The sequence below is a fragment of the Plasmodium coatneyi genome, chromosome 10 (genome assembly GCF_001680005.1).
Source record: "Plasmodium coatneyi strain Hackeri chromosome 10, complete sequence".
In the NCBI taxonomy this organism is placed as follows: Eukaryota; Apicomplexa; class Aconoidasida; order Haemosporida; family Plasmodiidae; genus Plasmodium; species Plasmodium coatneyi.
Genome location: NC_033565.1, coordinates 1,171,544 through 1,197,620, shown reverse-complemented (window position 1 = coordinate 1,197,620; position 26,077 = coordinate 1,171,544). Strand labels below are relative to the sequence as shown.

The following is a 26,077-nucleotide window of genomic DNA, read 5'->3' as shown; positions in this document are numbered from 1 at the left end:
ATTGCACCACTTCACACGATTAGGCACACAGAGTGTTCACCGCTAGATGTACATATGTATTATGCACAAATATTTTTACTTATTTTATTTTTTATTATTTTTAATTTTTTTTTTTTTTTTTTACAAAATGTAACTAGCCACAATTTAATTAATTTTTTCCTGAACAACATTTAGGGGAAATCCCCCCCTGGGGTGATAATTTTTTCAGGAGGGAGTGACCTTTATGATGGCGCGTACTGTGTTGTATATACGTCCATCTAAGGGGCCACCTCTTACCCGCCCCAGTGTGATCACTAAAAACATTACCATTTCAAAGGTTGAAGAAAAATTTGAAAATAAAAATTGCTATTAAAATGACTACTACAAAAGATACGACGAGAAAAAACATATACATGAAGTTATCACGGCGCTCCTGAGCCATGAGCATATATCTGACTGTTGGACTTTTTTCAAAATTGAAAATGTGCTTCTCTTCCACTGGAGTGGGGTTTTGATTAGCCCCCGGGTTGGCTAGTGCGTACACCAGGTAGGGTATGAACTTGAGTGACATGAAGGAGTAGATCCCCTTTTTGTTCTGTGCATCTTCTTCAGTCATGTCCTTCTTTGCTCCCTCGCTGGTGTTCCCATCAGTCACTTGAGGCTGCTTCGTTTGTGGCGTTTCTTGGGATTGTTCCGATGGTAGCGATTGCTTCGATTGTTGCTGCCCGTCCAGGGGTTCCATGCTATGTTTCCATTCAGCTGTCCTTGCATTTTTCCCAGCGCCCCTTCTGATGGCCCTACTAACACATCCTGCCAATTTCACATTGTTTAAGTAGGCGAGGAGGATAAAAAGACAAAGGGGGGAAAAAAAAGAGGCAATTTTTTTCATCTCTGTTCTCTTCGTGTTGTATCTTCCCATGTGGGTATTATCTGTGCTGGGGGAATTTCATAACTGCTTCGTTAATACATTACCACAGGTTCCGCGGTTATGCCGTTTTGCTCCCCCGAGTGAACTAAAAAAAAAAAAAAAAAGTGCATTCTGTACACCCTATCGTGTTTAAAACGATCGCAAAAGTGTTTTAACATAGGTGAAGGCATAACTGGTGAGACAACATGTGGCATTTTTTTTTTTTTTTTTTTTTTCCTCTTCACCATGTCCCATAGTGTGTGCACGCACAGCAGTGACCATGTTGACAATTCAACTGTGCATGCGGAACAGAAGAATGGTCGTCGTTTAGCCAAACATGCGTTAAAAAAATAGGACCTCAAAAAATTTGTCTAAATATGGACAAAACTTTTCTGCCAAATTATACAGAAGAGGAATGGAAAGAAAAAAAAAAAAAAAAAAAATAGCCATTTTACGTGCACTCAAGTGCTTTGGAAACTCTCTTCCTTTTAATCCTCCTCCGTTCTGTCACCACGTAGTAGCAACCATGTGATATTCTCCCCGCCTCGCACGTAGTGTTTTTGAATAATATATTTTTTGGAAGGCCCAATTATCATTTTCGATTTATGCGCCTATTCAAAGAAAACAATTCCACCACTAGCAGGAACCCCTTCCCATGTTGGTGACATGGGTGCTTTTTTTATGGGGAGGGTAGGAGGAGTTAATCCTCCTGTGACTTTCTTTGTCCATCGTGCAATCAGTGCACGTACCTTTCCCCACCAAAATTTCTCAACATGTTAGAGGTCCTTAAAAAGAGCACAACCAGCAATGACTACCTCCTTTTTTTCTATTGCACCTACCATATGTGGTAAGCATGTGCGCAGATTACGTTACTATTTCCTATTACCTAGGAAGGGACTGCACTGTTTTTTTCCTCTACAGATGCGCGGTTGTAGGGGGGTGGAAGGACGACTCTATGTGCGTACAGACACATGCGTATTGACACGCTTCCCACCTTTGCCTCAACAGGTGGGGATGCATCCTCACAAGCAGCATTGTTAGAGCGAGATAACACAGATTGAAAGAGGCTTAACAAAACAGAGGAGACACTTAAGTGTGAACTTGCTACAACTACCTCGTTCCTTTCCTATATACAAAAGGTGAGATACACACACCCTTTGGGGGGGGGGGGCATATAATCTTGAGAAAAGACTACATCGGTTCCAAAGCAGAGTGGAAAAAGAAGGCACCCATTTTTTTGTGCCCACTCTTTGTCTCGCTCCCCTCCTTTTGACATTTTCCTTTTTAAGAGGGCAGTGTGGTTCCCTTTTTTTTGGACGGAAGTATAATAGGACTCATTTTTTCTACCTTTTTCTACCATTTTTTTTTTGCTGTCACGCTAGTGGAGTGCTTCCAAAGTGGAATATACTTTTCCCATTTGGACTTACTAAAAAACTTCTCCCTTCGACACGGGTGCACTTGTGCGTTGTATATTCATTCTATGGGCATTTACCCAGGGAAGAATCACGCACTCGACGGTGCTTCCTCGGTAAGGGCGCTTCATCTTGTGTGCTAAGTTGGCCCACTTGGAGGAACGAACAAAAAAAAGGAAAAAAAAAAGTAGTAAAAAAAGGCAACAAATAAAGGTAACAAATAAAGTAACAAATAACGGAAGCGAAAAAAGGAAGCAGCATAAAGCAAAACAAACAAACGCATAAAGCGCAACGACGCAGAGACGCAAATCGGGGGAAAAATGCAGAGGGAACTGCACATCGCAGACGAAACTGTTAGTGTAACCATTGAAGTGTTTAAAAATGTCACCAACGCGAAGGAGCTTCTAAAGGTGTACAATGAGAAAACGCAGGCTGGAGACCCTGACTTGCGCCGCTTCTTTCTCCTGTTAGATGGCCAACTGGTGAGTAAAAAAGCTGCCACAGGGGCAAGCACCTCAGAGCAGGTGTACTATTGGAAGAGTTGTGCCCCCACCAAAACAATACCCTCTGATGGGAAACCACCATTGGGATAAACCTAACCGAACATTTTCCCCTCCTCAACTTTCCTTTTTCACTTCCCCCCCATTCAGATTTTCAGTGACAACCACATCCTGCACAGCCTCTACAGAGCGTATCACAACGTCTTAACAAAAAAAAGGGTCACGAGAAATATCGTGCTGGAGGTTTTCTTCTTCCTATCTGCTCACGAAAATGTGAGTTAGGGTGGCACCCCACCAGCACTTAGTCATCCAACCACCATTCATCGCACCGTCATTTACCGCTTGTCTGTTTATGCCATTGCCCCCCCCAGATCAACGAATGCCTCAAGCAGTACCAAATGCGGGAGTCCTCCTCTTCGGTCATTTACGTTGGTGTCAACATTCCACAGGATGAGGTGAGACCTACTCTGCGCACTTAGGAGCGCGTCGCATGGAGTCTTATCCCCCCCATTACCCCATCGTTTTATCACTTCCCCCACGCAGGTGCACTCCTTCACGGACCTGATATGCGGTCAGCAGACCAGCGTGGACGACATCCGCTTCCTACACGACGAGAAACAAATTATGCAGAACTTCAAGTGCACAGGGGAAGTGGCAAATCTCGAGCGCTTCATCTATCACACCATCGCCTCGAAGAAGCTTAACTTAGGGTGAACAAAAGGCTCGTCGTGGGGGCAGCACACCGCATAAAATACGTAACATCCTTCTTACTAGCTTTTCAACTTGGTCTTGTGAGCAGTTTTGTGGATATGTTCATTTTTTTTTTTTTTTTTTTTTTTTGTCCTCTAAAAATCCACACCTCTCCACCTTTTCGCCATTCGAACGTCATTTCGTGAAACTATCATAAATGGGGAAACGTTGCAAAGTGCGGCAGGAGAGGTGGGCAGGGTTCGCGACGAGGTGAAAAGGAAAAAATATATATATAATAAAAAAGGTAAAAAAATGTAAATAAATGGAACAACGTGGGAGGGGGGATTTCCTTGAGCATCCCTCCAAAGTTACACACATATTGATAAAAAAATGATTTAAAAGGAATATGAAGGGCGCACTGCGGGGAGGACACATAAATATATATAAATATATGTATATATGTATAAACGCTGGTCAGGCAATAAGCAACGTGAGCTTCGCTCATCCTTATCATGTACTTATGTGCATCCGTTTCAGATGACAGCAGGTCCTCAGATCATGTAGGGGAGGTCCAGGTGATCGTCCACGGGGAGGCCACAAATAACTCGCACATAATTGCAGAGACTTTCCAACTGGGAAAAGAAGGAGTGTCTCGTTTTGTACACACTTGAATTGAAAGGAGATTTACAAAAAAGACTGGACAGGAAGAGAACACATTCCATTTTTTTAAACTCAGGATATTTCTCCTTAACAATGGTGTGAGTCAGTTGATAATCCCCCCAACGTTGATCGGGTTGCTTATCTTCGACTGCGGGGTTGGGACAATACCAGAGGAAGTTAGGGACGCACCCTTGAAGTAAACCCGCTGAGACAATTCCACCAATAGGATTAGATCAATTAAAATGGGAGAAGCTAGAAGAGAATCTTGGCAAACATTGTACAACGAAATGGTATTTTTTCCGTTCATAAATATTTCACTGATATACTCATCGATGGCTTTCTTATCATCTCCTACGTAGGGAACGTACTTTATAACAATCTCGCTGTTAACCTTCTGGTTTTCTATTGCGTCTACATATGCGTAATCTGCTTGCAGGTCTGAGACATCCGTGGAGGTGGACAGCAGACTGTCTCCCTTGCAGTAGTCTCCACTCTGATTCGTGAACTTATTCGACAGGGCTGCTTCCTCTTCTTCGTCTGCATACATATGCTCGTTGGCCTTCACGTAATCACAGATGAGATTACTCTTGGAAATTTTCTTGCTGTAAAATTGGAGGTCAGAGGAGAGGTTCTTTCCGTCGTTGTTTCCGAGGTGGTTGTACGAGACGATACTCTTGGGCTTCAGGCCTAAGGTGAAATAATGCAATGGTAATGCAAGGGGTAGTGAACAAGTTGGCACAGTTTACAGGTGGGGGAGTTGCCCGACAGAACGCATCTTCGCGAAGCAGTATCGCATAGCGCTACTCTCTACGCAGCACCGCCTTACCAGTGCCGAAGTAAAAGTCCAGGAGGAAGTTCTTGATCTTCGTTTGGCCCGTCTTCAAGTCATTGCCGACGATGAAAATGCCCTTCTCCTGAGCAAGGTGTACCACACCATTGACGAGAGTATTCTGGGGACTGCTATTAATAAAGGGACAGTTTTCCAAAACAGACGCCAAGGCATACACAATACTTGGGGAAACAGACGGGTGATTATTCTTACATGCTAAGAGAATATTTTCATATGTATCATTCACCCCTTCAATGTGTGCAATATTCTTCTCAGTGTTCCCAGACCATAGGACAATTACTTCGTCTAAATTGTTGGTCTTCTTAAAGGAGCAAATTTGTTTTCTCACTTCTTCCAGAACTTCTAGCTTATTCTTTCCCACAAGAATATTGTTCACTCTCTTCTGTTGATTAGCTGCAATGAAATTTCCCTTAAAGTACACACTTTTCAGTGGAACGTAATTCATGTCGTCTTTTATTTTTTCCACCAAGTCCTGTTCAAATACTTTGTTCCTCACCAGACAATCTTTTAAGTTCAGGTTGTTAAGGTCCCATCCTCCGAAGGTGATATTTTCAGGATTGTACACCTCAATTAGCTTGTGTATCGGGCAGTAGGAATGTTCCCTACTCTTCGCGTCATAACCTAGCCTTACATTAGAGGAGAGAAATACACTACCCAAATAGTTGGCCTTCTTCACGTCGTACTTATTTGTGTACGTTAGTTTTTTTGCGTTTGCGCAGATTCCCCCTAACAACGTGGTGGCGTTGTTTCCTCCTATGCCAATTAATAGGACCCCCAGTTTTTTTTCCTTCATTTTCTCTACCTTGATTTCGTAGTTCGTGCTCACCTTCTTGCAGGAGAACGTCACCTGTCCCCCCGCACCAACTGTTCCACCATTATTGCTGCTCGACTTCTTCTGCACTTGCGTCTCTACATGCTCGTACGACGAGTACACAAAGTTTTCGTCTTCCTTCCTGTCGAACTTCACCTCGATTCCGTCCTCCTTTCCGTAGGCGCTGCTTCCTTTTGGCGCCTTCGTGGCGAACTTCAAACCCCGAAAGTTTTCCATGCCGGGGTGGTGATCAATAGGTGAGCGGTAAGCGGTTGGGTGGTTCTCCCTGTTACGCGATTCGCTTGATCACGTGGCTTCCACTCGAGGGGGGGGTGAACACTTCCTGTGCAGGCTTTTCACTTTCCTCCTGAGGGGAAAACACGGCAGGGTAAAAAGGGGGCGTGATATGGGAGCACTCAAACAATATGTTGACGTGCGTCACGCGCGAACCACTTTCTGCTTCGTGGCGAGGCACACAAATCTACATTTTTCAACAAATGCAACTATGTTAAAAAAAAAAAAAAAAACGCTTTTACACCTTTTTTTGGAGTTGGCGCTCGGTCCTCTCCTGATATATCCGGCCGATTTTAACCTCGTTTGGCTTTCTCCGTTTGGCTTCTTCGCTTTGACAGTTGCCACGTTACAGTGGGATGACAACACGCGTTTGAAAATGTTGACAAGCTAATGTTGATAAAATATGTTCACAATTTTGTGACAATTGTGATCACCTTGGTGTTTACCAATATGTATGCACTTTTTTTTTTTTTTTTTTTTTTTTTTTTACCTGTTTGCGTTTTCTTCCAGTTCACACTCCTCCACTGTTGACCAGTAAACCATTTTTTTCTCAGCCCGGCATGTGCCCGTATCGCATTATGCACGTCGGTATGCACTTTGCTTCCCTTTCGCTACGCTCGTGAGGAGCCCGTTTTGAGTGCCCTCTAGTGGCCACCCTTGGTCGGTGAAAAACAGAGCCCAGTGTCGGTGCACGCGGGGTAGCGGTGTGCCCACATGGGTGCAAAAAAAATGGCTCACGCGCCAAGTGCCAAGGAGCACATAGCTAATGGTGACAACGCACATATGGTGTTCCCACCCGGAGGTACCATCTCGACTGAAAGTGTCATCTCGGCATACTTTACGTTCGCCCCTCACCAGATGCGCATACTTACAGAGTCGGACTTACATCGCGATTGCACCCTTTGCTGAGCAAATTGCCATAAAAATGAATTTTCACCGCGGAATCGCGTACAGTGGTGTGGGCCGCGGTGCATACACAATTGCAACCTGCGAAGATACTCGTTGCTAATCTTGCGCAGATGTTAGGTTCTTTCTTCTCTTCCCTTTCTCTCATGTTCTACTAGGTGTGACCGTCACATGGTGAACCCTCGTGCGACGAACCCCCATCGTACATTCCAACCGGCTCAAAATATTCACGAAGGGTTGTGCGTTACCCCTTATCAGGGGGAAGTCATAATGGTGATATTTCAATGGTTGGAAGGAATTCCTTCCCCCCCCACAAGGGATTTTCACCTAATGTGCACACAAAAATACGAAGGGGCACCGAACACATATCTGTGCATACTTACATGCGTTGGGCCTTCCGGTACACGCTTGACAGGGGGGAGGATCACAAATGATCATTCAGTGAGCTCGCCAGCAAGCATCAAAATGGAGTCCACAATGTGTAAATGCAAAACGAAGGAGGCCTCCTCCCTCGGTAGGATACTTCATTAATAGAAAGTCAAGCCACACACGTAGGCACATATGTATATATGTGTACATTTGTGCTTTCCCTGTTTGTACATGTTGGTCCCCCCTGTTGCCAACGCCCCCGGACAATTTCCTGTAGAAAGGGGGAATGGAAAACAGTTCAACTTGCTTAATGATCGAGGCGTTCCCAATTTGGGTGAACTTCCTTGTAGCTCTCCGTTCAACCACTTCACTTTCTTGTGGGTGTAAAGAACATTGCCTGTTTAAACCGCGGGGGTAGCGCGTTCCTCTATACTCCACTTAGCTCCTGTTAAGATTTGCTTCTCACCCAGAGGGTCACCCATTTGCCGTTCTTCATCCATTAGGAGGAATAAACTACTTAGATGAATGTCCTCCCCGTTTGTGTGTCCCTCTCTTTTTTGGGGGAGGGGTTTTCTTGCATGCAAAGCGGCATATTTAGGTTCGCATCCCCGGCAACGTTTCGATGTTTTTTTTTTTCCCCATCAAGCCACTCTTCAAATGGAAGAAAAGGATCTTTTTTTTTTTTTTTTTTTTTTTTTTTTACAAAATGAACTGTATAGGTTAATGCATAGGTAGCCGACGCTAAGCGACCAGCGTGGGGGAGGAACAACGAAGTTGCCCACGTTTGATGAGCAGCTTCTGTAGAAGGAAATGGAGGATGAAGGGCAACGTCGTACGTCCATCTTAAAGGGGTGCGCATCTGCTGAGTGTTGCGTGTAGCAATAGGGAGGGGGGAAGGATAAACGGGTGAACGGGTGAAAGTTAAGTAAAGCAAAATGATAAGAACAGCGCGGTTGCTACTGTTGGGGAGGGAGAGGGTGTACAGCACGTTAACGTGCAGACGCGATAAATTGGATTCGCTTAAGATGCTATCATACGAGTTTTACAAAAGAAGCCAAGGCAAAAAGGGGGTGCCTGCAAAGGTGCACAGGGAGATGGCCCCAGGCGCAGCGACGCTGAGTGAGCATCCTCATGGTGACTTACCACCTGGTGAGCTGCCACCCGGTGAATTGCCACCCGGTGAGCGGCTGTACCGCGAAGCAGTAACCGTAAGTCACTCCGTTGAGCGAATGTTCCGAGAAGACATATACAACAGCCAAAGCTACGTCCTAATCCTGAAGGGGCTAGTGAACACCCTCACCCATGTGAAGGAGGAAAAGAAGAGAGGACACTTACGGAAGCTGATAACCACCTTTGTGGGATTCTTCCAACCATATGTGCACCTCATGAATGAACAGGACGTCACCCTGTTGCTAGACGTAACGGCCAAGTGTTCCATCCGGAATGCACAATTATACCAACTGATAATACAGCGGCTCAGCAAGGGGGAAAAGAACACCTTGTTTTACTCCCTCAATTCGAAAAGCGTTTGCATCATTTTGAATAGTCTACATAAGGTCATACCCCAGGGGGATCACGCCGATCGCTACGCCGACCAGTACGTCAGTTCAGCTCGCCGCCTAACCAGTGACGTCTTCCACTTCTACGTTGTGAACAGGTACAAGAATTTCTCCCTGGGCCAAATGACAATTGTGCTGCACTCCATGCATAGGTATGGTTACGAAAAGTGCAGAGTGGCTAGCTTGATAAGTCACATTGCGCAGCGGGTTTTGGAGATATCCAAAGGGGGGGAAACTTCCAATTGGGGAAATACTATCAGCGTAGGGGGCACCAAAAGGAGGATCAAAACAGACAACTCGGTCGAATGCGAAACGAATTCACCATGTGACTACAAGGCAAACGAACGTACACCACGGAGGAGCAACATTCCCCTCACTGCTGCTTCCCCATCACGAACGGATGACCGCGCTTCTATATTCAACCTGCACAATAAGTACGAGTTAATCCTTTTGCACACACTCAGCTGCTACAATTACTGCAACAACGAGCTGCTTCGCGTCCTCCTATGCGAAGTAAAGAGGAAGCTATTCACAACGTATAACGAAAAGGAAGTCTGTATGTTCCTCTCTGCAGTTAGTAACTATCTAGCGATACCCACAACAAAAAGGTTTGAAGTGCACGTGACGGATGAGGAAAGTAATATAAATGAAGACAATCAAATGTGCGTCTCCGAGTTGGTACGAACACTCGTAACAAAGGAGAAAAGACGGTTGAGCAATTACACCAAATTTAGCATAGCCACAATTTATATTGTTCTGTCCAAATTAAATTTCTTTTACGAGAATAAACATGCAGATGTTTTTTTCCTGGATAAGTTGTTTGAAAAATATTTTCCCAAAAAAAAAAAAAAATTTTTTTTTCCCGTTGAGGAGGATAACATAACAGTCAAGACGATAATAAGTTTGTTGTTTTCTCTCATTTTAAATGGCCAAGGGGATATCACCTACTACGGTGCTTTGTTTGACAGTCTGATGTTGCAACTGTGGGATGGCACAGAAGACGCCTCAACGGAAGTACCCCAAAACGTGAACAAAGGCAGAAGAGCGCTGCAACTGCTGTCCGTGCAAAATGCCCACCTCCTCTGTGTGGTTTACACATACCTACATTTGCACAACATGCTCGCCCAACTAAAAAGGACAAACTTAAATTTCTTCCACTTTCTCATGGGCAATTTTAACTACATGAATTGTACGCACTTGAAGCAGCATGTGTCGTCCCAAATTCACGCGGAAATTAACGCAACCATTGGTTTAATCAAAAAAAAAAAAAAAAAAGAATTCGTCCTTACCAACGAGTGCTTCGTTTTTCCCTACTACGTCGATATTTGCCTGGGCAGGCCGTGGGCGTGACGGTAGAAGCGACCAGCGAAGCGTACGGTAAAGGTAGAGGAAGTGTATGCCTCCCCGGCGGAAACCAAAACAGGCGTTGGCAGAGCCAGCCATGGTCATCACTTCTTGCACGCTCAGTAGAGAGAGAATATGTGAAACAATATCGCCACACCCTATCCCCGCTCATACAACGACCCGTTGCGGTCCCCCGTCGGGCGTGCGTAACTCATTAGCAACGCGCCATTTCCAGCGCATTGCCTTTTTTAAAAGTGGCTAATTTTGCACTGAAGCAGAAATGGCCACCACGCTTTTGCCATTTTTTTTTGTGCCCCCCCTATTTGTGTGCCCCGCTTTTTTTATCCGCGAAAAAAAAAAAAGGCGCTACATTTTTTGCAATTTTGTGTAACTTTTTGGGGCCTCTCCCCACCTTGGTAAATTCTCTTTCCTTTTTAATACTTCCCCCCATTTTGGTAAGTTCTCCCCCTTTTTTGCAATTTTTAAAAAGTCCCCTTTCCCGCCCACCGGCGTAGAGACCAACCGACCGAAACCTTCTCGACAAGCTTTTTTTTTTTTCCCGTCCGCCGCAGCTTTCACATGTACCTTGCTGTGGTTTATGCCTAATTAGGCGCAGCAGATTGAGCAACTCAGTCGGTGAAAAGAAAGTCTCAGTTGTGCACTGTGAGGAAGCATCTCGCCAGGGAGAGAGTCGTCCTAGCCAGAAAAAAAAAAGGCGCGTGTAGTACCTTCCAGCTAGTTTCCTTTTCCCACCCGCAAACACACACCATGTCGCAAGATAAAGTGACCAAAATAGTGAAGGAGATAAACACCTTGAAGACAAGTACGTCCGGAGTGCGACGCAGTTTGCAGTCACGAGGAAGGGCATGAACCGGGGGTTCTTTTACCGCTCTTTTACCAATCTTTTACCATTATTTTTCTTTTTATCCCCCCCTTTTTAAGGCTGCGAGAAGCTGAACGCCCAGCTGGAGGAACTGATCACGCAGAAGGTGGAAAATGAAATTCTCCTGGAGGTAGGACAAGGCCGTCCGTCTACCCATGTGCCCACATAGTTGCGCAGGTATGGGCGTTGTAGCCCTAGAATAAGAACACATGCGGACCTTCCTTTTCCGTGCATCCATCTCACAGGAGGTTAAAAACTTGGAGGACGATGCCGTGTTGCACAAGCTGGTCGGTTTGATTTTAGTTCGCGAGGAAAAGAATAAATGCTACGATACCATCACGAGGAGAATTCACTACATCACAGGGGAAATGTAAGCACGGTTGGCGGCATATCCGCAGGGTGAATTGTGCCCACCCGTATATGTGTGCAGGGCGTGTTGCAAATGAGTAGCCAAGCAAATGCTGCCTACCTCCCTCCCCTTTGCAGCGAAAGCAGGAAGAAGGTCATCAGCAACTCGGAGGAGAAACTGAAGAAGCTCTTTAGTGACGTAAGAATGGATGGACCCTGTGCGCAGATGGTCTTCACGGCGATGTGCTTCATGCTATGTGGTCCATGTTCCGTGCCTCCCCTTTCCGTTACACATTAGAGAGGCATACACACCATTGTGCGTATTTATAGACGTTTTTTTTTTCTTCCCCACTGACATATCATTTCGCAGCTGGAAGTGCACACCAACCAAAGGAAAGTAGCCATCCCGCAGTCATAAGATGGAGGAAAAAAAAAAAAAAAAAAAATTACGCAGACATGCTAATGGTGAAAACAAATAGGATGGGAGTTGCATCTCCTGCAACGGGTGTCCGGTCCTCTGTCCCTATGTGGAATAAACTTCCCCCCTTTTCAGTTTCTTCATTTTTTCGTAATCGATATTTTGCATCTTGAAGGCGAAGCTGCAGGGATGTGAAGCGGCGCATGTGTGTACACACACACAAAACTGCACGAACAACTGCATGCACAATCGTATGTATAGTCATATGTACAGTCGCATGCACACGTCTGTAGGATGGTGCGTCCTGCGTGGCCCACCTCATCATGTTGGCCTTGCGCGTGAAGTAGTGCATCTTCTTCCAGTAGCCCCTTTTCTGGAAGGCCCGTTTTCTGTGCCGCTTATCATTTCGAACTTTATTAAACAGCAGCGTGCTGTTCTTCTCCGTCATGCGCGGATCCTCCACTAATATGCTCACGTCGTTAAAAAATACATTCGCATGGAGGGATCCATAATCGGAGTTAAGTGTAGTGGCCCGAAGTGCCGTTTGTTCCTCCCCAGGGGAGTAGTAGTCCTCTTCTCGTAAAAACAATTTAAAGTTACGCAAAGGTTTTGCGTTTCGGAGAGTGTTCCTCAGCACGGAAAGCATTTTGACCGCTTGCGGTAGGGAGGTGAAACGCAGAAGAGGAACGAAGAAGCGGAAAGAAGAGAAGAAAATGGCAGATGAGAAAAGATGGGTGTACACAGCTGCGCTTCTCCTCCCACAAGGCAGTCGAGCAGGCGGCCAAGCCACACGGACGGTCATATGGTATATTCACAAAATTGCCGCAGGAAAAATAAAATAAAAATAAACACAAAAGGGTAAATGGATAGGCGGGCAAGTGGGCGGCGCGCCACACTACCGCTACCTATTGTGCACGCGCTGTTTGGGGCGACAAAAATTAGCAGCTTGAAGCGGAGAAGCATGTATGCGGCTGCACTCCTTTTTTTGTAATTCTGCCACGTCGGTCCGCGGTTAATTGCGAAACTGCTGACCGATAAACTGGTAACCCGATAAACGTGCTAACCTTGTCACACCAAGAAGAAGGAGTCCATGCTGGAGATGCCGCACATGGCACCGCCCTCGTTCTCCGTGGCGCTCTTCGTCCGTATCAGGTACCCCTTCTGTTCATTCAGCAGGTTCACATTTTTGCAAAACACAAAATTGTGGAAAAGGCCAATTTCGGTGATGGATTGCTCAGGAGAGAATTCAAGGACGTCGGATTTGTTCGCACATTGGACGCAGGAGATATTTCCTCCCACTTTTTCCTTCTCTGTGTGGGACGCATCACTAGCGCCCTCCCCAATTGGGCGCAACCTCGTCCTGCAATGCACTGCAGTAAATGGAGTCGGAAACAACTTCTGCATGAGGACATAAAAGGAAAGCTTATCCCGTTGCTCCGGTTTATAGTAAAGCATAAGCTTTTCCCTAATATCTCTACCGTGTAAGTTGTTTTTTCCTCCTTCCCTCTGCGGCTTGAGCAAATAATTGTGTTCCTCCCGAATGGCCTGCGAAACGATGTGCTCATTTTCGCTCAGTGAAGGATCAACCTGCAGGGCGAATGTTTTCTGTAGGAGCTTCATATCATGTTGTATTTGCTTTTCTGATTTTCTCATCTTGTTTAAGTCTAGAGACAGGTAGCGTTTTAGGATGGACTCATCAAGGAGGATCATTTGTATTCGTTTGAATCCCACTAGCTGGTAAGGCAGGCATGGTATCTTTACAGCGTCACTGAATTCGAGTAACTCCCTCACATGCCAAATGGTCTCATTAAAGTGATCTGGTGAGTACAGTGAGCGGAAATACACCACGCTGACTTCAAACACGTGCTGCTTATAATTGGGGCACTTTCCCCCAGATGGGTCATACTCTTCCGTATTCAAATCGAGAAGGAGTTTCCCTGGAGCAAACTTCTCCTTATGGAGGTCCCCTTGACATTCCTTCACCCTTTTTAATGTCTCTTCTAACGTCTCGTGTGGGTAATTTAAAAAAATTTTTTTTTTTTCATAAAAAAGTTCTAGCTCTTTTAAGGTTAAGAACTTGAGCGTTATGTCCATTTTATTTAACTCATACTTGGTCCTATATTTATCGAAAAGGTTAAGATCCCCATTGTGTAGAATGGAAAGGATTATCGTTTTGTTCTGTCCTTGCAACGGTTGTGTTTCGGTGAGGTAAGCCTCGTGGCACTTCTTCAAGCATGTGAGTGTTCCCTCGAGGAAGTCATTTTTAAATTTCCTCTCCAGGATGGAGCCCACGTCGGTTAGGGAATATCCTCCTCCTCCGGCCCGATGCCCTTGCGCTTGACCCTCCCCCTTGAAGGGAAAGTACTCCCGGTAAATCTGCTTCAGCATATTCTTGTGCGCCTCGAACAGGACGGTCGACAAGTTCCCTAATGCCACCGAAATGGTGTTGTACTCGACTTGCTTCACGTGGCAGTTTCCTTCGTTTTTTCCATTCTGTCCGTTTCGTTCGTCTTGTCTGCTGTCCAACATATAGTCGGATCTGCCAATAACGCACCGTATGTCGTTTTTTATATCTCGCCCTGGGTCCTCCATACTCAAATAGACCCTCTCGCAAATACCAATCAACCTGCCACAGAACTCATCGTAGTGTTTTATCCCTTCAAACAGGCTTAATAAAAATGGCATATCACAAACGATGTTATCGAACAATTCAGCGTGAAGCAGTGTGCACTGCTGACAAAGCTGTAGGATATTTCGACTTAGCTTCTGTGGGATCATGGAAAATGCGAAGAACTTAGGATCCTGGAGGTACATGGTGTTGCCTTCCCCTTGGGACGCTTTCGTGAAGGTGTAGAATGCACCATTATTTAGATAGTCCATCAGGTCTTGTATTAACAGTTGTATCCGTGCGTAACTTAGGTACTGGTTATTGTCTTTCTTCTCTGTGAAGAAATTTAGGATTTCCCTCCGCACCACTTCGTAGAAGTGGTTCACTCTGCTCTCTAGGTCGCTCTCCATGGGGGCCACGCTTTCCCGCTGGGCAGTGTGCGCTTAGCCACTTCACTAACCTGTAGAATGGCGTCAACGGGACGGGGACTACGGGAAGTGCTTCGCAGGAAGTTCTCTCGCGTGAAAGTCGTCGGACTAAGTCGCTCCTTCGTTCGGATGAGCTGGCAACTACTCGAAAAGGTGCGCATATATTCACACCTGTTCGCATCCGCTTGGGTCATATAGGTAGGTTCGCTTTCTTCCCGCTCCGATGTGCAGCGAACTGTTGGGGCGGCTATTTTTTTTTTTTTTTTTTAAAGTGTAAATAAATCCCAAGAGAACGAAGAAAGGAAGAATAGAATAATGATACGTTCTTCTTTCTTTTTTTAGAAAAGGGATAGAGGAAGGAGAGTAGAATGGTAGGAGGTTTATCTTTTTTTTCTAAAGTGCAATAAATCCTAAAGGAAGCAGGAAAGGAAGAAAATATGATGATGGTGAGTTCTTTTTTTCATTCTTACGGTATGTTTTTTTTAGGGTGCAAATAAATCCTAAGGAGGAAGGAAGAAAAGAAGGAGTGTTGAATGCTCGTAAGTTCATTTCTTTTTCTTAAAGTGTACGTAAATCCCAGTAGAAAGTAAAAAAATAGAGCCGGTAGTAGGTACATTTTTTTTTTTAAAAAGGAAAGAAAATAAAAGAATGGTAGGTTCTCCTTTCTTTTTTTTTTTTAAAAATGCAAAAAGTGTAAATTCCATGGAAGGAAGGAAGAAAGGAAAGTAGAATGGTGTAATAGATTCCTTCCTTTTTTTATGTTAAAAAATACAAACAGATTCCAAAAGGTAAAATAAAAAAGAAGCCTCCTCCTACAAATTGCGTATTGTAGATTGCTCTTTAAGCGATATTTCTTGGTCCTTCCTAATAGCAGTACACACCTTTAGGTAATACACAGCGTGAACTTTTTTCAGCTGCACTGCGTATATGCTTACGCGCGTCTTGCCCCCATTTCAACGTTCCTCTGTTATACACTGTACAATATTTCTCCTGACGCATCTTCAGGGTTTAGGGTTTAAGGTTTATGGTTTACTGTGTAGGGTTTCAGGGTTCAGGTTTTCAGGGTTTAGGTTGTAAGGTTTCAGGGTTCAGGTTTTCAGGGTTTAGGTTGTAAGGTTTCAGGGTTCAGGTTTTCTGGGTTTAGGGTTCAGGGTTTAGGATTCAGGGTTCAAGGTTTAGGATTTTAAGGTTCGGGATTGATGTGGGAAAAGTTTGCTACTAAGGACGATCTCCCCAAGGAAGAAATTTAGAAGATAATGTTCCTAAGGAATGCTTTCTTAAGGATGATGTTGCTAAGGAACACATTCCTAGAGAACAGGTCCCAAGTTCAGATTCCGTGTTTAGGGAGGAAGATTTTGTTCCTAAGGAAGATATTCCTAAGGAAGATATTCCTAAGGAGCAGGTTCAACGTTCAGATTTCGGGTTTAGCGAGGAAGACATTGTTCCTACAGAAGATGTTCCTAAGGAATGTGCTAGCATGGAACATGTTCCAAGTTCAAATTTAGGGTTTAGGCAGGATGACTTTTTTCCTGAGGAAGGTTTTCCTACGGAAGAGTTTCTACGCTCATGGTTTAGCGCTCAGGGTTTAGGCTCCACGTTTTAGCCTCCAGGGTTTATGATTCAGTGCATAGGGTTTAGGGTTTATAATTCAGGGTTTGGAATATATAATTCAGGGTTTAGGATTTATAATTCAGAGTTTAGTTTGAGAATTTAGGATTGAGGTTTTAGGATGGAGGGTTCAGAGTTTAGGCTTTAGGGTCTAGATTTCATGGTTTAGAGCCCAAGGTTTATGATTAAAGGTTTAGAGTTTAAATCCCTGAACGAAGTATTTCATATGATTAGATTTCTAGAAACATGTTTTTCCCTACTATCCTCCTTAGAAATCTAAAGATGGAACCTGGATGTTAAAGCCTGAGCCCTAAATCATAAACCCTAAAGTCTAAGCCATGAATAATAAAGACGGAAACTTAAACCTTAAAACCTCATCCCTAAACCTTCAGCCCTAATTCCTACATACTGAATCCTCAACCCAAAAACCTGAACTCTAGAGCCTCAACTGTAAAACCTGAACCCTAAAACATAAACACTAAAATCTAAAGCCTATATCCTAAACCCTGAACCCTAAACCCTAAACCCTGAACCCTAAACCCTAAACCTGAACCCCTAGACCCTGAAACCCTAAACCCTAAACCCTAAACCCTAAACCCTAAACCCAAAACCCTGAACCCTAAACCTAAAGCCTAAACCCTGAACCTTAAACATAAAACCATAAACTCTAAACTCTGAATCCTAAAACCTAAACCGTCAAACCTCAGCCATAAACGTTGAACTCTAAACCCTGAAACCCTAAACCCTGAAACCCTAAACCCTGAAACCCTAAACCCTGAAACCCTAAACCCTGAAACTCTAAACCCTGAAACCCTAAACCCTGAAACCCTAAATCCTGAAACCCTAAATCCTGAAACCCAAAACCCTAAAACCCTAAAACCTAAAACCCTAAATCCTGAAACCCTAAATCCTGAAACCCTAAACCCTAAAACCTAAAACCCCAGAGCCTGAAACCCTAAACCCTGAATTCCTATACCCTGAAACCCTAAATCATGAAACTCTAAATCCTCAAAACTAAAACCATAAACACTAAACCCTGAATCCTAGACCCTAAAACCTGAATCCTAGACCCTAAACCCTGAATCCTAGACCCTAAACCCTGAATCCTAGACCCTAAACCCTGAATCTTAGACCCTAAACCCTAAAGGCTAAATCCTAAACCCTGATTCGTAAGCTTAAACCTGAATCCTAAATCCTAAACCCTGAAGTCTAAGCCCTGAACCCTGAACCCTAAATCCTAAACTCTAAAACCTAAACCCTCAATCCTTGAACCCTAAAGACTTAACCCTGAATCCTGAAGCCTGAAATCCTAATGCCTCAAATCGTAAAACTTGAATCCTAGACCGTGAGCCGTAGACGGTGAACCTTAAACCCCGAACCCTAAAACCCAGAAACCTGTCTTACAATGAAGAGCAGTATAACTGAATATGAAGGTGTACACGTGGAGCCATGTATATATATGAGGGTAGTACACGTAGAGCCATGTATATATATGAGGGTAGTACACGTGGGAATAAAAGGATAAAGGAAGCTCCTCATGTTCTTAAATTTTAAGAAAGGAAAGGGGAAGTGAAATATACATGAAGGTGCAATATATATTATGGAATAAGGAAAGATGATAACTCACTTTGGGGGAAGGTGTATCTAATATTTTAAATGAAATATTTATGATATATTTTACAAAAGGGAAAGGAAGGAGAAATAAGTGGGGAGGGGAATATTAATAATACCAAATTGAAAATTTTTTTCCCTTAAGGCAAAAATTGTGCGAATAGGATAAAAAACGAATTCAGTGTGTGTATACCTAATCATGAAAGGGAGGGGAGGAGAAACATTTTCATGTAGTTTTTTTAAAATATATGAACATAGAATGAAGAACACAAATTTTATAGATAAGTTCAATATATACAAATGTACAAATATAAACCATGGAACCGGTAAAAGGGAAAAGGGTGAAAGTCTGTTTTTCTGTTTAAAAAGCATGATTCCATATATATGTAATCTTATATCCATAATGTAATGGACACTTAAAGAATACATACCTATATTTTACTAATTACATATTTATAGATGGAAGAGGATGATCCTTTAGATCAATTACCTTCAGAAAATATGTACGATAGGCTGAACATGGGAATGCCGTGTCGCATAGTGGGCGATGGGCAAAAATGCTGCACACACGGAACGCATAGTTTATGGCAGGTATTAAAAATGTACAAGGATAATCAGCAATATACGGATAAAGTTAGATGGAACTACTGTTATGCATGCACAATGAAGGAGCAATTAGTGTCCGATGGTGATAATTGGTGTTATTGGTTCTATTATTGGTTAGGCAATATAGTAAAAGAGAAATTAGGAAGTAATTTAACTCACAGACCTGATGTGGTCCTAGGAGCAATTTATCAGGAGCTGGACAAATTCCCATGTAACAGTAAGTGCACTAATTTATACAGTGATAATATTAGTTGGGACAATTTTGAACGGGGAAAAAAATTATTTGATTGGAATTATAACAAAAATGCCATACAGGAGTACCCGAACTGTAGCGATATTCTCTCTAATGAAAAGTATAAGAAACACCTACAAGATGCTGAAATGGCGTATTCGGAGTTCACAAGTATTTGTGGGGACGAGGTTGCTAGTGAATTATACTGTCAGGAATTTAGAAAAAAACACTGGAAAACTGATAAATGGGAACCACAGAACCTACCAGAATTAACGTGCAGTAATGGAGAACAGGGGCCACGGGAAGACGAGGAGGATGAGGACGAGGAAGATGAAGACGAACTTTCGGAAAGTGAGGATGGACACGGGGAACAGGGATCTGGACTTCCATTAATGTCGACAGAACCAGGGGCACAAACTGTTAGTTCCTATGTGGAATGAATGACATAACAGTATATATATATATACAATAAAGATATATATATATAAAACCTCACATATAATATTATGGGAACCATATGGAAGTATACATGGGGAAACATATATATTTCCTTAATTGCATTTGTAGGTAGACTACCTAGCAAGTTTACCTTCAAGAAGCATGTACGATGATCTCAACATCAGGCACGAAGTGTACAGTGGTAGGTATTATAAGATCGAACAAATAGAAAACCACCTGAAGAGCACACTAACAACGTTTCTCAATACTACTACCTGTTCAAAGAAGATTGCCGCAGCATGGTATTATATAACTGAAATGATGCCGCAGGGAGATCCAAACTATAAAGACCGTTGTGAATATTTTTATTACTGGCTGCGATCTACAGTGTCAGATGCTTTGCGGGACACTAATTCATTCCAGGGAGTTATGAATGGAATCTATAGCAAATTGAACAACTCCCCTGGTAAGAATAAGTGTGAACGAATAACCACTACTGTTGGTAGCGTAGACCTCACACAAAGGGGCAGAATATTCGACCTTTACCATGACTATGAGGATTTACAAACGCTGTTACAGAGCAGCGGGTCGAATTGCAGTAGTAGGTATGGCAGTTATCTGAATACCCTTTCTCCAGCATATGCGGCTGTGGAGGAGGACTGCAGAAAGAGCTCTGATGAATACTGTAGCGGATTCTGGAATACAAATAAGGCACTTATTGAACAGAAACTACAACAATTAACATGCAATCCTGTCTCCACCCCAAAGAAACCTTCTGCTGGGGAAGACTTCGACCTTGGCGATGCCGCCATAGATGGTGGGGATGACTGCGTCAGTTGTGGAGAAGGAAAGGGAGGGAGTGACGGTGGTGGTAGTCACAGAAAAGAAGGGGAAGAAGAAGGTAGCAGCAACGTCACTTCCATTGTAGTTCCTTCTACATTAGCTGCAGTAGGACTACCAACAATTGCCTTCCTCTTTTACAAGGTAAGTAAAACTACACCACACTTGTCACCTACCATCCCACCTAACAACCCACCTACCACCTAACAACCCACCTACCACCTAACAACCATAACACCCTGTTCTTTTTTTTTTTTTAGTATAAACCATTCTTCCTTAATAAACGTAACCACTCTGGAAGTAATAGAAGAAGAAGATCAATTAACCACGATTTCAACACCTTATCAGACGACGACGACTCAACAATGGAATATGATTCAACTAATTCATCAGAATATTCAATTCCATATACCTCATCATCATCCAGATGAAGAAGGAAGGTTGTTAGGGGTGGAAGGAAGGAATATTGCTTCCCTTTCTTTCTTCTTTTTTTTTTCTTAAAGAAATGCAGCGTATAAGAAGGAAGGTTGTTTTATCTCTCTTCTTTTTTTTTGAGTACCTTATCGATATAATCTTATTTTGGGTCCCCTTTTACTATTTGCTGAAGCTCCTGTTCCTCCTCTACCTGTACATGCCCCAAGTGAGGGGTGCGGAAACTGTCTACAATTGCATCATACGTCCCATCCTGCTGAAGCATGAGAAGACGATAGATGACACCGTGCAGAAGATTAGCCAGACGGCTACCAGCCACCTGACCCAGATCACGGGAAACCTAACCGAGAAGCTCGTCCATGACGGGATTCGCCGGCGAAACATCTGAACGGGGCAGGACACCAGCGCTGCGGAGCAGCCACATCATTGGAACAACCATCATTGGAACAGTTATAAATGGGGACCCCTCCGCTTGGTCACCATCGATGCGTGAATAAACTAGCACCTACATGAACATCGCAAACGCAGCATTTGTTGGCCACTTTGCGACGGTAATTTTTTCATCACCGAAATGCATATATTTTCGATTGAGCCCACCGGTGGATCGGTGGCAAGATGAAGAACGGTGCGATGTTATGCGATATCCCTCTTCAGGGGTATGTTAACACAGACAGGTGGTTTCCTCCTCCACCTCGGGGTTGAAACACCCCAACACTTAACCCCTCAACGCATGTCTCACCTTACGTGCGTCACACATTTTGAAGATTTTAAAATGGGGGGAATGTCTTTCCACATGAGGAGAGACCTGCACACAAACATGTTTTTTTTTTGACACGCATTTTTTGTTGGCCGTGTGCCCCGAGCGCAGGCTAAGTTATTTCCACTCTCTTTCCATCATATAGTGTTTATCTCCTTCTTCGTCTTCTTTTTCGTCGTTTTTCTTTTTCTTTTTCTTTTTCTTTTTTTTCGTTAAGAATATTTCCACAGTTAGGTGTTAGCCTTTTTAAATTTGATCTGTCGTGCAGGTATACATATGCGCATGCGAAAAGGGGAGGGTACAGCTTGGTAGAGGCGAGGAAAGTTGCATGGGTGTTCGTTCCTGCATTTTCCGTTACGTATAAAAGGGCACAGTTACTTCCATGGGGGAGGATCTACTATCTGGGGGAGATCACTGAAGAGGGGGTGCCCATACCCATCGGAAACTCAATGAGAAGGAGCTGGGTGGTGGTGGTGAATTCTATTCATTATATGTCTGCATGATTGCGGGGGAAACATGAACTGTACTGTGAGTGTCTACCCCCCCGCCCCACACGTGAATTATGTTCTCGCTCTTCCCTTATGGGAATCTCATATTTTGCCATCTAAGAAAAGATTAGTATACGAGTTATTGGAGGATATTTTTCTTTAAAAGTAGGTGCACACCCAATGTACATATTTGCATGGAAAAAAAAGTGTAAGGGAAATTTTTCTAAGGGGACTAATTCTTCCCATAGGGTTCATATAAGGGGCTTTATGCTGAAGGGACAGTGCACTAAGTGTTCATCAGAAGGGGCGGACTAATAAACCTCCTCCGGCAGGAATGTGCTGTAATAGATTTTCCTCTTAGGGGAAGATGATGGCTGGGGGAGGTGGGCGCACATAAATCCATGGGGAAATAATGTTAGAGAAGCGGGGGGAAAGCTGCTTCTCCCCCTTAATGTACACAACGTTCACAACGTTGTTGTGTATGTATGAATAAACTACTTGTAATATACCTATCGGAGAAATTGGAAGAGGAGGTGTGAAATGAATTCTGTAATGTGCACATAATTTAAGAAAAGGAAAGTCGAGAAGAAAAACACAAATAGTATAATATATATTTTTTCTGTTTAAACTGTTTATAGTTTAATTATCGAAGGAAAGGGGAAAGAAGAGTAGAGGATGGGGGAGCAGAAGAGGGTGCAAAATTATTATAACAAATCAATCATGCAGGGAAGGGGCTGCTTCACAGCAGCCACCTACTACGAGGAATGTGTGTACACAAAATTTTCACTTTTAAATAATAATTGAGCATATATATCTTTGTATTGTACTCATTTTCTCTATTTGTATTGTGAATATACGCATTTTTATCCACTGAGCATAGAAGAATGTGCACATTCCGAAAAGGAAGAAAAGGTATAGGAAAGAGTGTGATCCTTCTTTTTTTGGATTGAATTATGCAATATGCATATTAACAATTTTTCAATTAACTCCCCTTTAAACATAACAATAAAATATAAAAGTATGTAGTACATGTATGATAAATGTTTCGTCAAATAGAAAAAAAGGTGTGCTTATATACATAATAAGAGAGAAGTATACATAATAATGGAATGCTCCAAATGAACAAGCATGCACAATGCACAAGGAATGTGCACAAATATAATACATAGATACAAATTGAACATGAGGAGTTTGACTCCTTCGATCCATTATTTTTTTTATTCTTTGCTTTTTCGTTCATTCGTGCGCCCGTTCATATTCTTTCCTTAAATTATATATGTGCACATATAATCATAATGATTTTGATGTGTATGTGTGTATATATAGTGTATATTATATCGTATTCCTTTGAAGAATGTTAAAGGATTAAGCATTATTGAAGAAAGGACAAGTGCAAATTTTTTGATATATATATATACCTCCCACTGAGGGACTCCCCAACTTGGAATATATAAGTGATAAATCTCACACACACACATATATATATATATATATTCCCTTCATGAATAATTGAATAAGTGGAAGGAAGGCAACTTTCAGTAGAAATTTTGTTCTATGTACAAAGGAATGTGTATATAAACAATGAGTGCAGGGGTAAGGAACAACACTGAAGGGACATGTTGCTTCCCTTCCTTCCATCTACGACCCCTAACACAACGTTCCTTCTTACAACATGGACACTTATATATATGATGTATATATAGTAATTTCTGCATAATGCAGTAAATTATAAATTAGGAATGTATAAGAACACACATTTCTACACATACATATTCCACTTCCCTACTCGCACTTGTAGGTTTCAGCTCCATTTAAAAAACCATCACAAAAAATATACGATACGTTAGACAACGGAGGAGTAGGAAGAAGTTGTACATTCCGAATGGGGGTAGGGAGTCGTAGTGATCTAGAACAGAAGGTGCAACAATCATTACAGATGTACGAAATTACAGATGGAAACTTTGCCACTACAATTGCACAAAACTATTGTTCCGTATGTAACGATGGGAAGGGGGGATTGGATATGCTGTCCGATAATGACCGCTACAGTTTTTTCTATTATTGGTTAGGTGATAAAATAAGGGAGAAATTCCGTAAGGAAGGCTCTTTCTTAACGGTTGTAAGAACAATTTACAATGATCTGAAGACATACGGAGGTACGTGTAACTGCACCAATTTGTACGAAGGTATTACCAAAGAGAGGTTCCCAAAGGCTAAAATACTATTTGATTATTATTATGACTATAATAAAATACAGAATAATGGGGAGTATAGTAATTATCTATGCAGTGCAGATTACCAGCAGTCCTTATGTACAGCCAAGTCAGTACATACAGAGTTAAGTGGAAAGTGCGGAAGCGAGAGCGGAGAACCATATTGTGATAAATTTAAAGTGGAGAAAAGTAATAAGGACGGAGAATTCGCGGAACCACAGGCACTGGCATGCCCCGTAAGGCAAGCATCCCTCCCACGTAGGGAGGCATCTAACGATCTGGCAGTAGGTAAGACAAATAAAATAAAGGAACGGAAGGTATGTTAGGGGTGGTAGGTGGAAGGTTGTTAGGGTGGTTGGTGGGTTGTTAGGTGGTAGTTGGTAGTTGGAAGGAAAGGTTGTTGGGGTGATGGAAGGTGGAAGGTTGTTTAGGAGTGGAAGGAAGGTTGTTTAGGGGTGGAAGGAAAGGCTGTTAGGTCGTTGGGTGGAAGGAAGGTTGCTAGGGGTGGTTGGTCGAAGGAAAGGTTGTTAGGGGTGGTAGGTGGAAGGAAGGTTGTGTTTGGGGTGGAAGGTTGTGTTTGGGGTGGAAGGTTGTGTTAGGTGGGTTGTTAGGGGTGAAAGGAAGGAAAGAAAGAAAAAAAGGGAAGATTACACTAAGACCATGTTGCCCTTTTTTTTTTTAGTGACCCAGGGACAAAAAACAGAAGGTGCACAAAACCAAGGAAAAAAAACCGAAGGAACTCCTAATCAAGGAAAGAAAGTAGAAGGTGCACAAAATCAAGGAAAGAAAGCAGAAGGTGCTCAGAATCAGGGACAGAGGGAAACAACAGAACTCCCACAATCTTCGCAGTTGCAGCAGCAACAGCAGCAACAACAACAACAACAACAACAGCAACCTCAACCTCCACAATTACCAATACCAAGGGGGGAAACTGACATCCCCATCATTCCTTCCGCTGTTGGTGGTGCAGCAGCAATAGGATTACCAGCAGTTGCCCTCTTTCTATATAAAGTAATGATCATTACCACCCCTAATACACATTTAAAATATGCATAATAGCATTTTATGAATATCTCTTTTCCTTCTATTTAACATGGGGGAAAAATATACAATAAATAGTGTTTTACATATACACTGTACACCTATCTACTCCTCCTTCCTTTCTTTCTTCTTAGTATACGTCCCTATTTTCTGACTTACGTAACACCTTCTTTGGAGGAGGAGGAGGAGGAAGGAGCAACAATAAAAGTAGAAGAAAAAAAAGGAGTCCATTAGTACGCAGGTTAAATAAGGAGAATGAATATGATTCCTCAGCATACAACTCAACAATAGATTCAGAACCTGACTTAACGGAGGAAGATGATGATTCTAACACAGAATATTCTGTTCCATATATTAGATAAGTTGCTCTTTTTCTTAACAAAAAAAAAAAAAAAAAAATGAAGAAAAGGAAAGGAAAGGGAACAAAAAATAATGGAGGGAATGAACACAATAAGCTGGAAATGGAACATGCTTCTGATAAAGTTCCATCCACGTAAGGTAGTAGAAGCAACACCTAAGCAACAAACTATATGAGCAGTCTCATAGGAGAAATCGTTTAGCTGCCAAAGTTGTGGATGCTAATCCTTGCGTTGGTCGTCGATCAAGTCGAAATGGAAGAGAAAAGAAAATGTGTTTGTACGTGTGTGCGTGGTAAAGGAAATTGTATATATTTAGATCATCATTTTTTACAAAAACACACTTTGACATAATTGTTATGCGGGCATATAAATAGAACTGTAATGCGACAATGATATTGGGTTTTTTTCATTATGAAACGATGTATACACTGTGGTACAGCATTTGTATTACTTCCTATTTTTTTCTTCCTTCTGCTTCCCAAACGT

The 26,077-nt window shown here is 42.8% G+C and overlaps 7 protein-coding genes across 7 annotated transcripts; 4 read left to right on the top strand and 3 right to left on the bottom strand.

Annotated features, from left to right (window-relative positions):
- Positions 1 to 310: 310 nt before the first annotated feature.
- PCOAH_00030610 (Uncharacterized protein) lies at positions 311 to 898 on the bottom strand (the record flags this gene model as incomplete). The annotated part of the gene is made up of 1 exon (XM_020059862.1): positions 311 to 898. One exon carries the CDS (start codon positions 896 to 898, stop codon positions 311 to 313), a length of 588 nt encoding a protein of 195 aa, XP_019915422.1.
- A 1,720-nt stretch (positions 899 to 2,618) lies between these two features.
- PCOAH_00030600 (Uncharacterized protein) lies at positions 2,619 to 3,512 on the top strand (the record flags this gene model as incomplete). The annotated part of the gene is made up of 4 exons (XM_020059861.1): positions 2,619 to 2,780; positions 2,949 to 3,071; positions 3,170 to 3,253; positions 3,342 to 3,512. 4 exons carry the CDS (start codon positions 2,619 to 2,621, stop codon positions 3,510 to 3,512), a joined length of 540 nt encoding a protein of 179 aa, XP_019915512.1.
- A 527-nt stretch (positions 3,513 to 4,039) lies between these two features.
- Positions 4,040 to 6,046, bottom strand: PCOAH_00030590 (Myo-inositol 1-phosphate synthase; the record flags this gene model as incomplete). The annotated part of the gene is made up of 3 exons (XM_020059860.1): positions 4,040 to 4,296; positions 4,338 to 4,835; positions 4,975 to 6,046. 3 exons carry the CDS (start codon positions 6,044 to 6,046, stop codon positions 4,040 to 4,042), a joined length of 1,827 nt encoding a protein of 608 aa, XP_019915286.1.
- Positions 6,047 to 8,313: 2,267 nt separating this feature from the next.
- On the top strand, positions 8,314 to 10,287 carry PCOAH_00030580 (Uncharacterized protein; the record flags this gene model as incomplete). The annotated part of the gene is made up of 1 exon (XM_020059859.1): positions 8,314 to 10,287. The coding sequence occupies one exon, from the start codon at positions 8,314 to 8,316 to the stop codon at positions 10,285 to 10,287; it is 1,974 nt and encodes a 657-aa protein (XP_019915278.1).
- Positions 10,288 to 11,044: 757 nt separating this feature from the next.
- Positions 11,045 to 12,405, top strand: PCOAH_00030570 (Uncharacterized protein; the record flags this gene model as incomplete). The annotated part of the gene is made up of 5 exons (XM_020059858.1): positions 11,045 to 11,104; positions 11,224 to 11,294; positions 11,410 to 11,534; positions 11,651 to 11,711; positions 11,883 to 12,405. 5 exons carry the CDS (start codon positions 11,050 to 11,052, stop codon positions 11,928 to 11,930), a joined length of 360 nt encoding a protein of 119 aa, XP_019915266.1.
- On the bottom strand, positions 12,036 to 14,948 carry PCOAH_00030560 (Glutathione synthetase; the record flags this gene model as incomplete). The annotated part of the gene is made up of 3 exons (XM_020059857.1): positions 12,036 to 12,111; positions 12,248 to 12,584; positions 13,046 to 14,948. The coding sequence occupies 3 exons, from the start codon at positions 14,946 to 14,948 to the stop codon at positions 12,036 to 12,038; spliced, it is 2,316 nt and encodes a 771-aa protein (XP_019915440.1).
- A 5,858-nt stretch (positions 14,949 to 20,806) lies between these two features.
- On the top strand, positions 20,807 to 21,121 carry PCOAH_00030550 (Uncharacterized protein; the record flags this gene model as incomplete). The annotated part of the gene is made up of 1 exon (XM_020059856.1): positions 20,807 to 21,121. One exon carries the CDS (start codon positions 20,807 to 20,809, stop codon positions 21,119 to 21,121), a length of 315 nt encoding a protein of 104 aa, XP_019915466.1.
- Between the last annotated feature and the right edge of the window lie 4,956 nt (positions 21,122 to 26,077).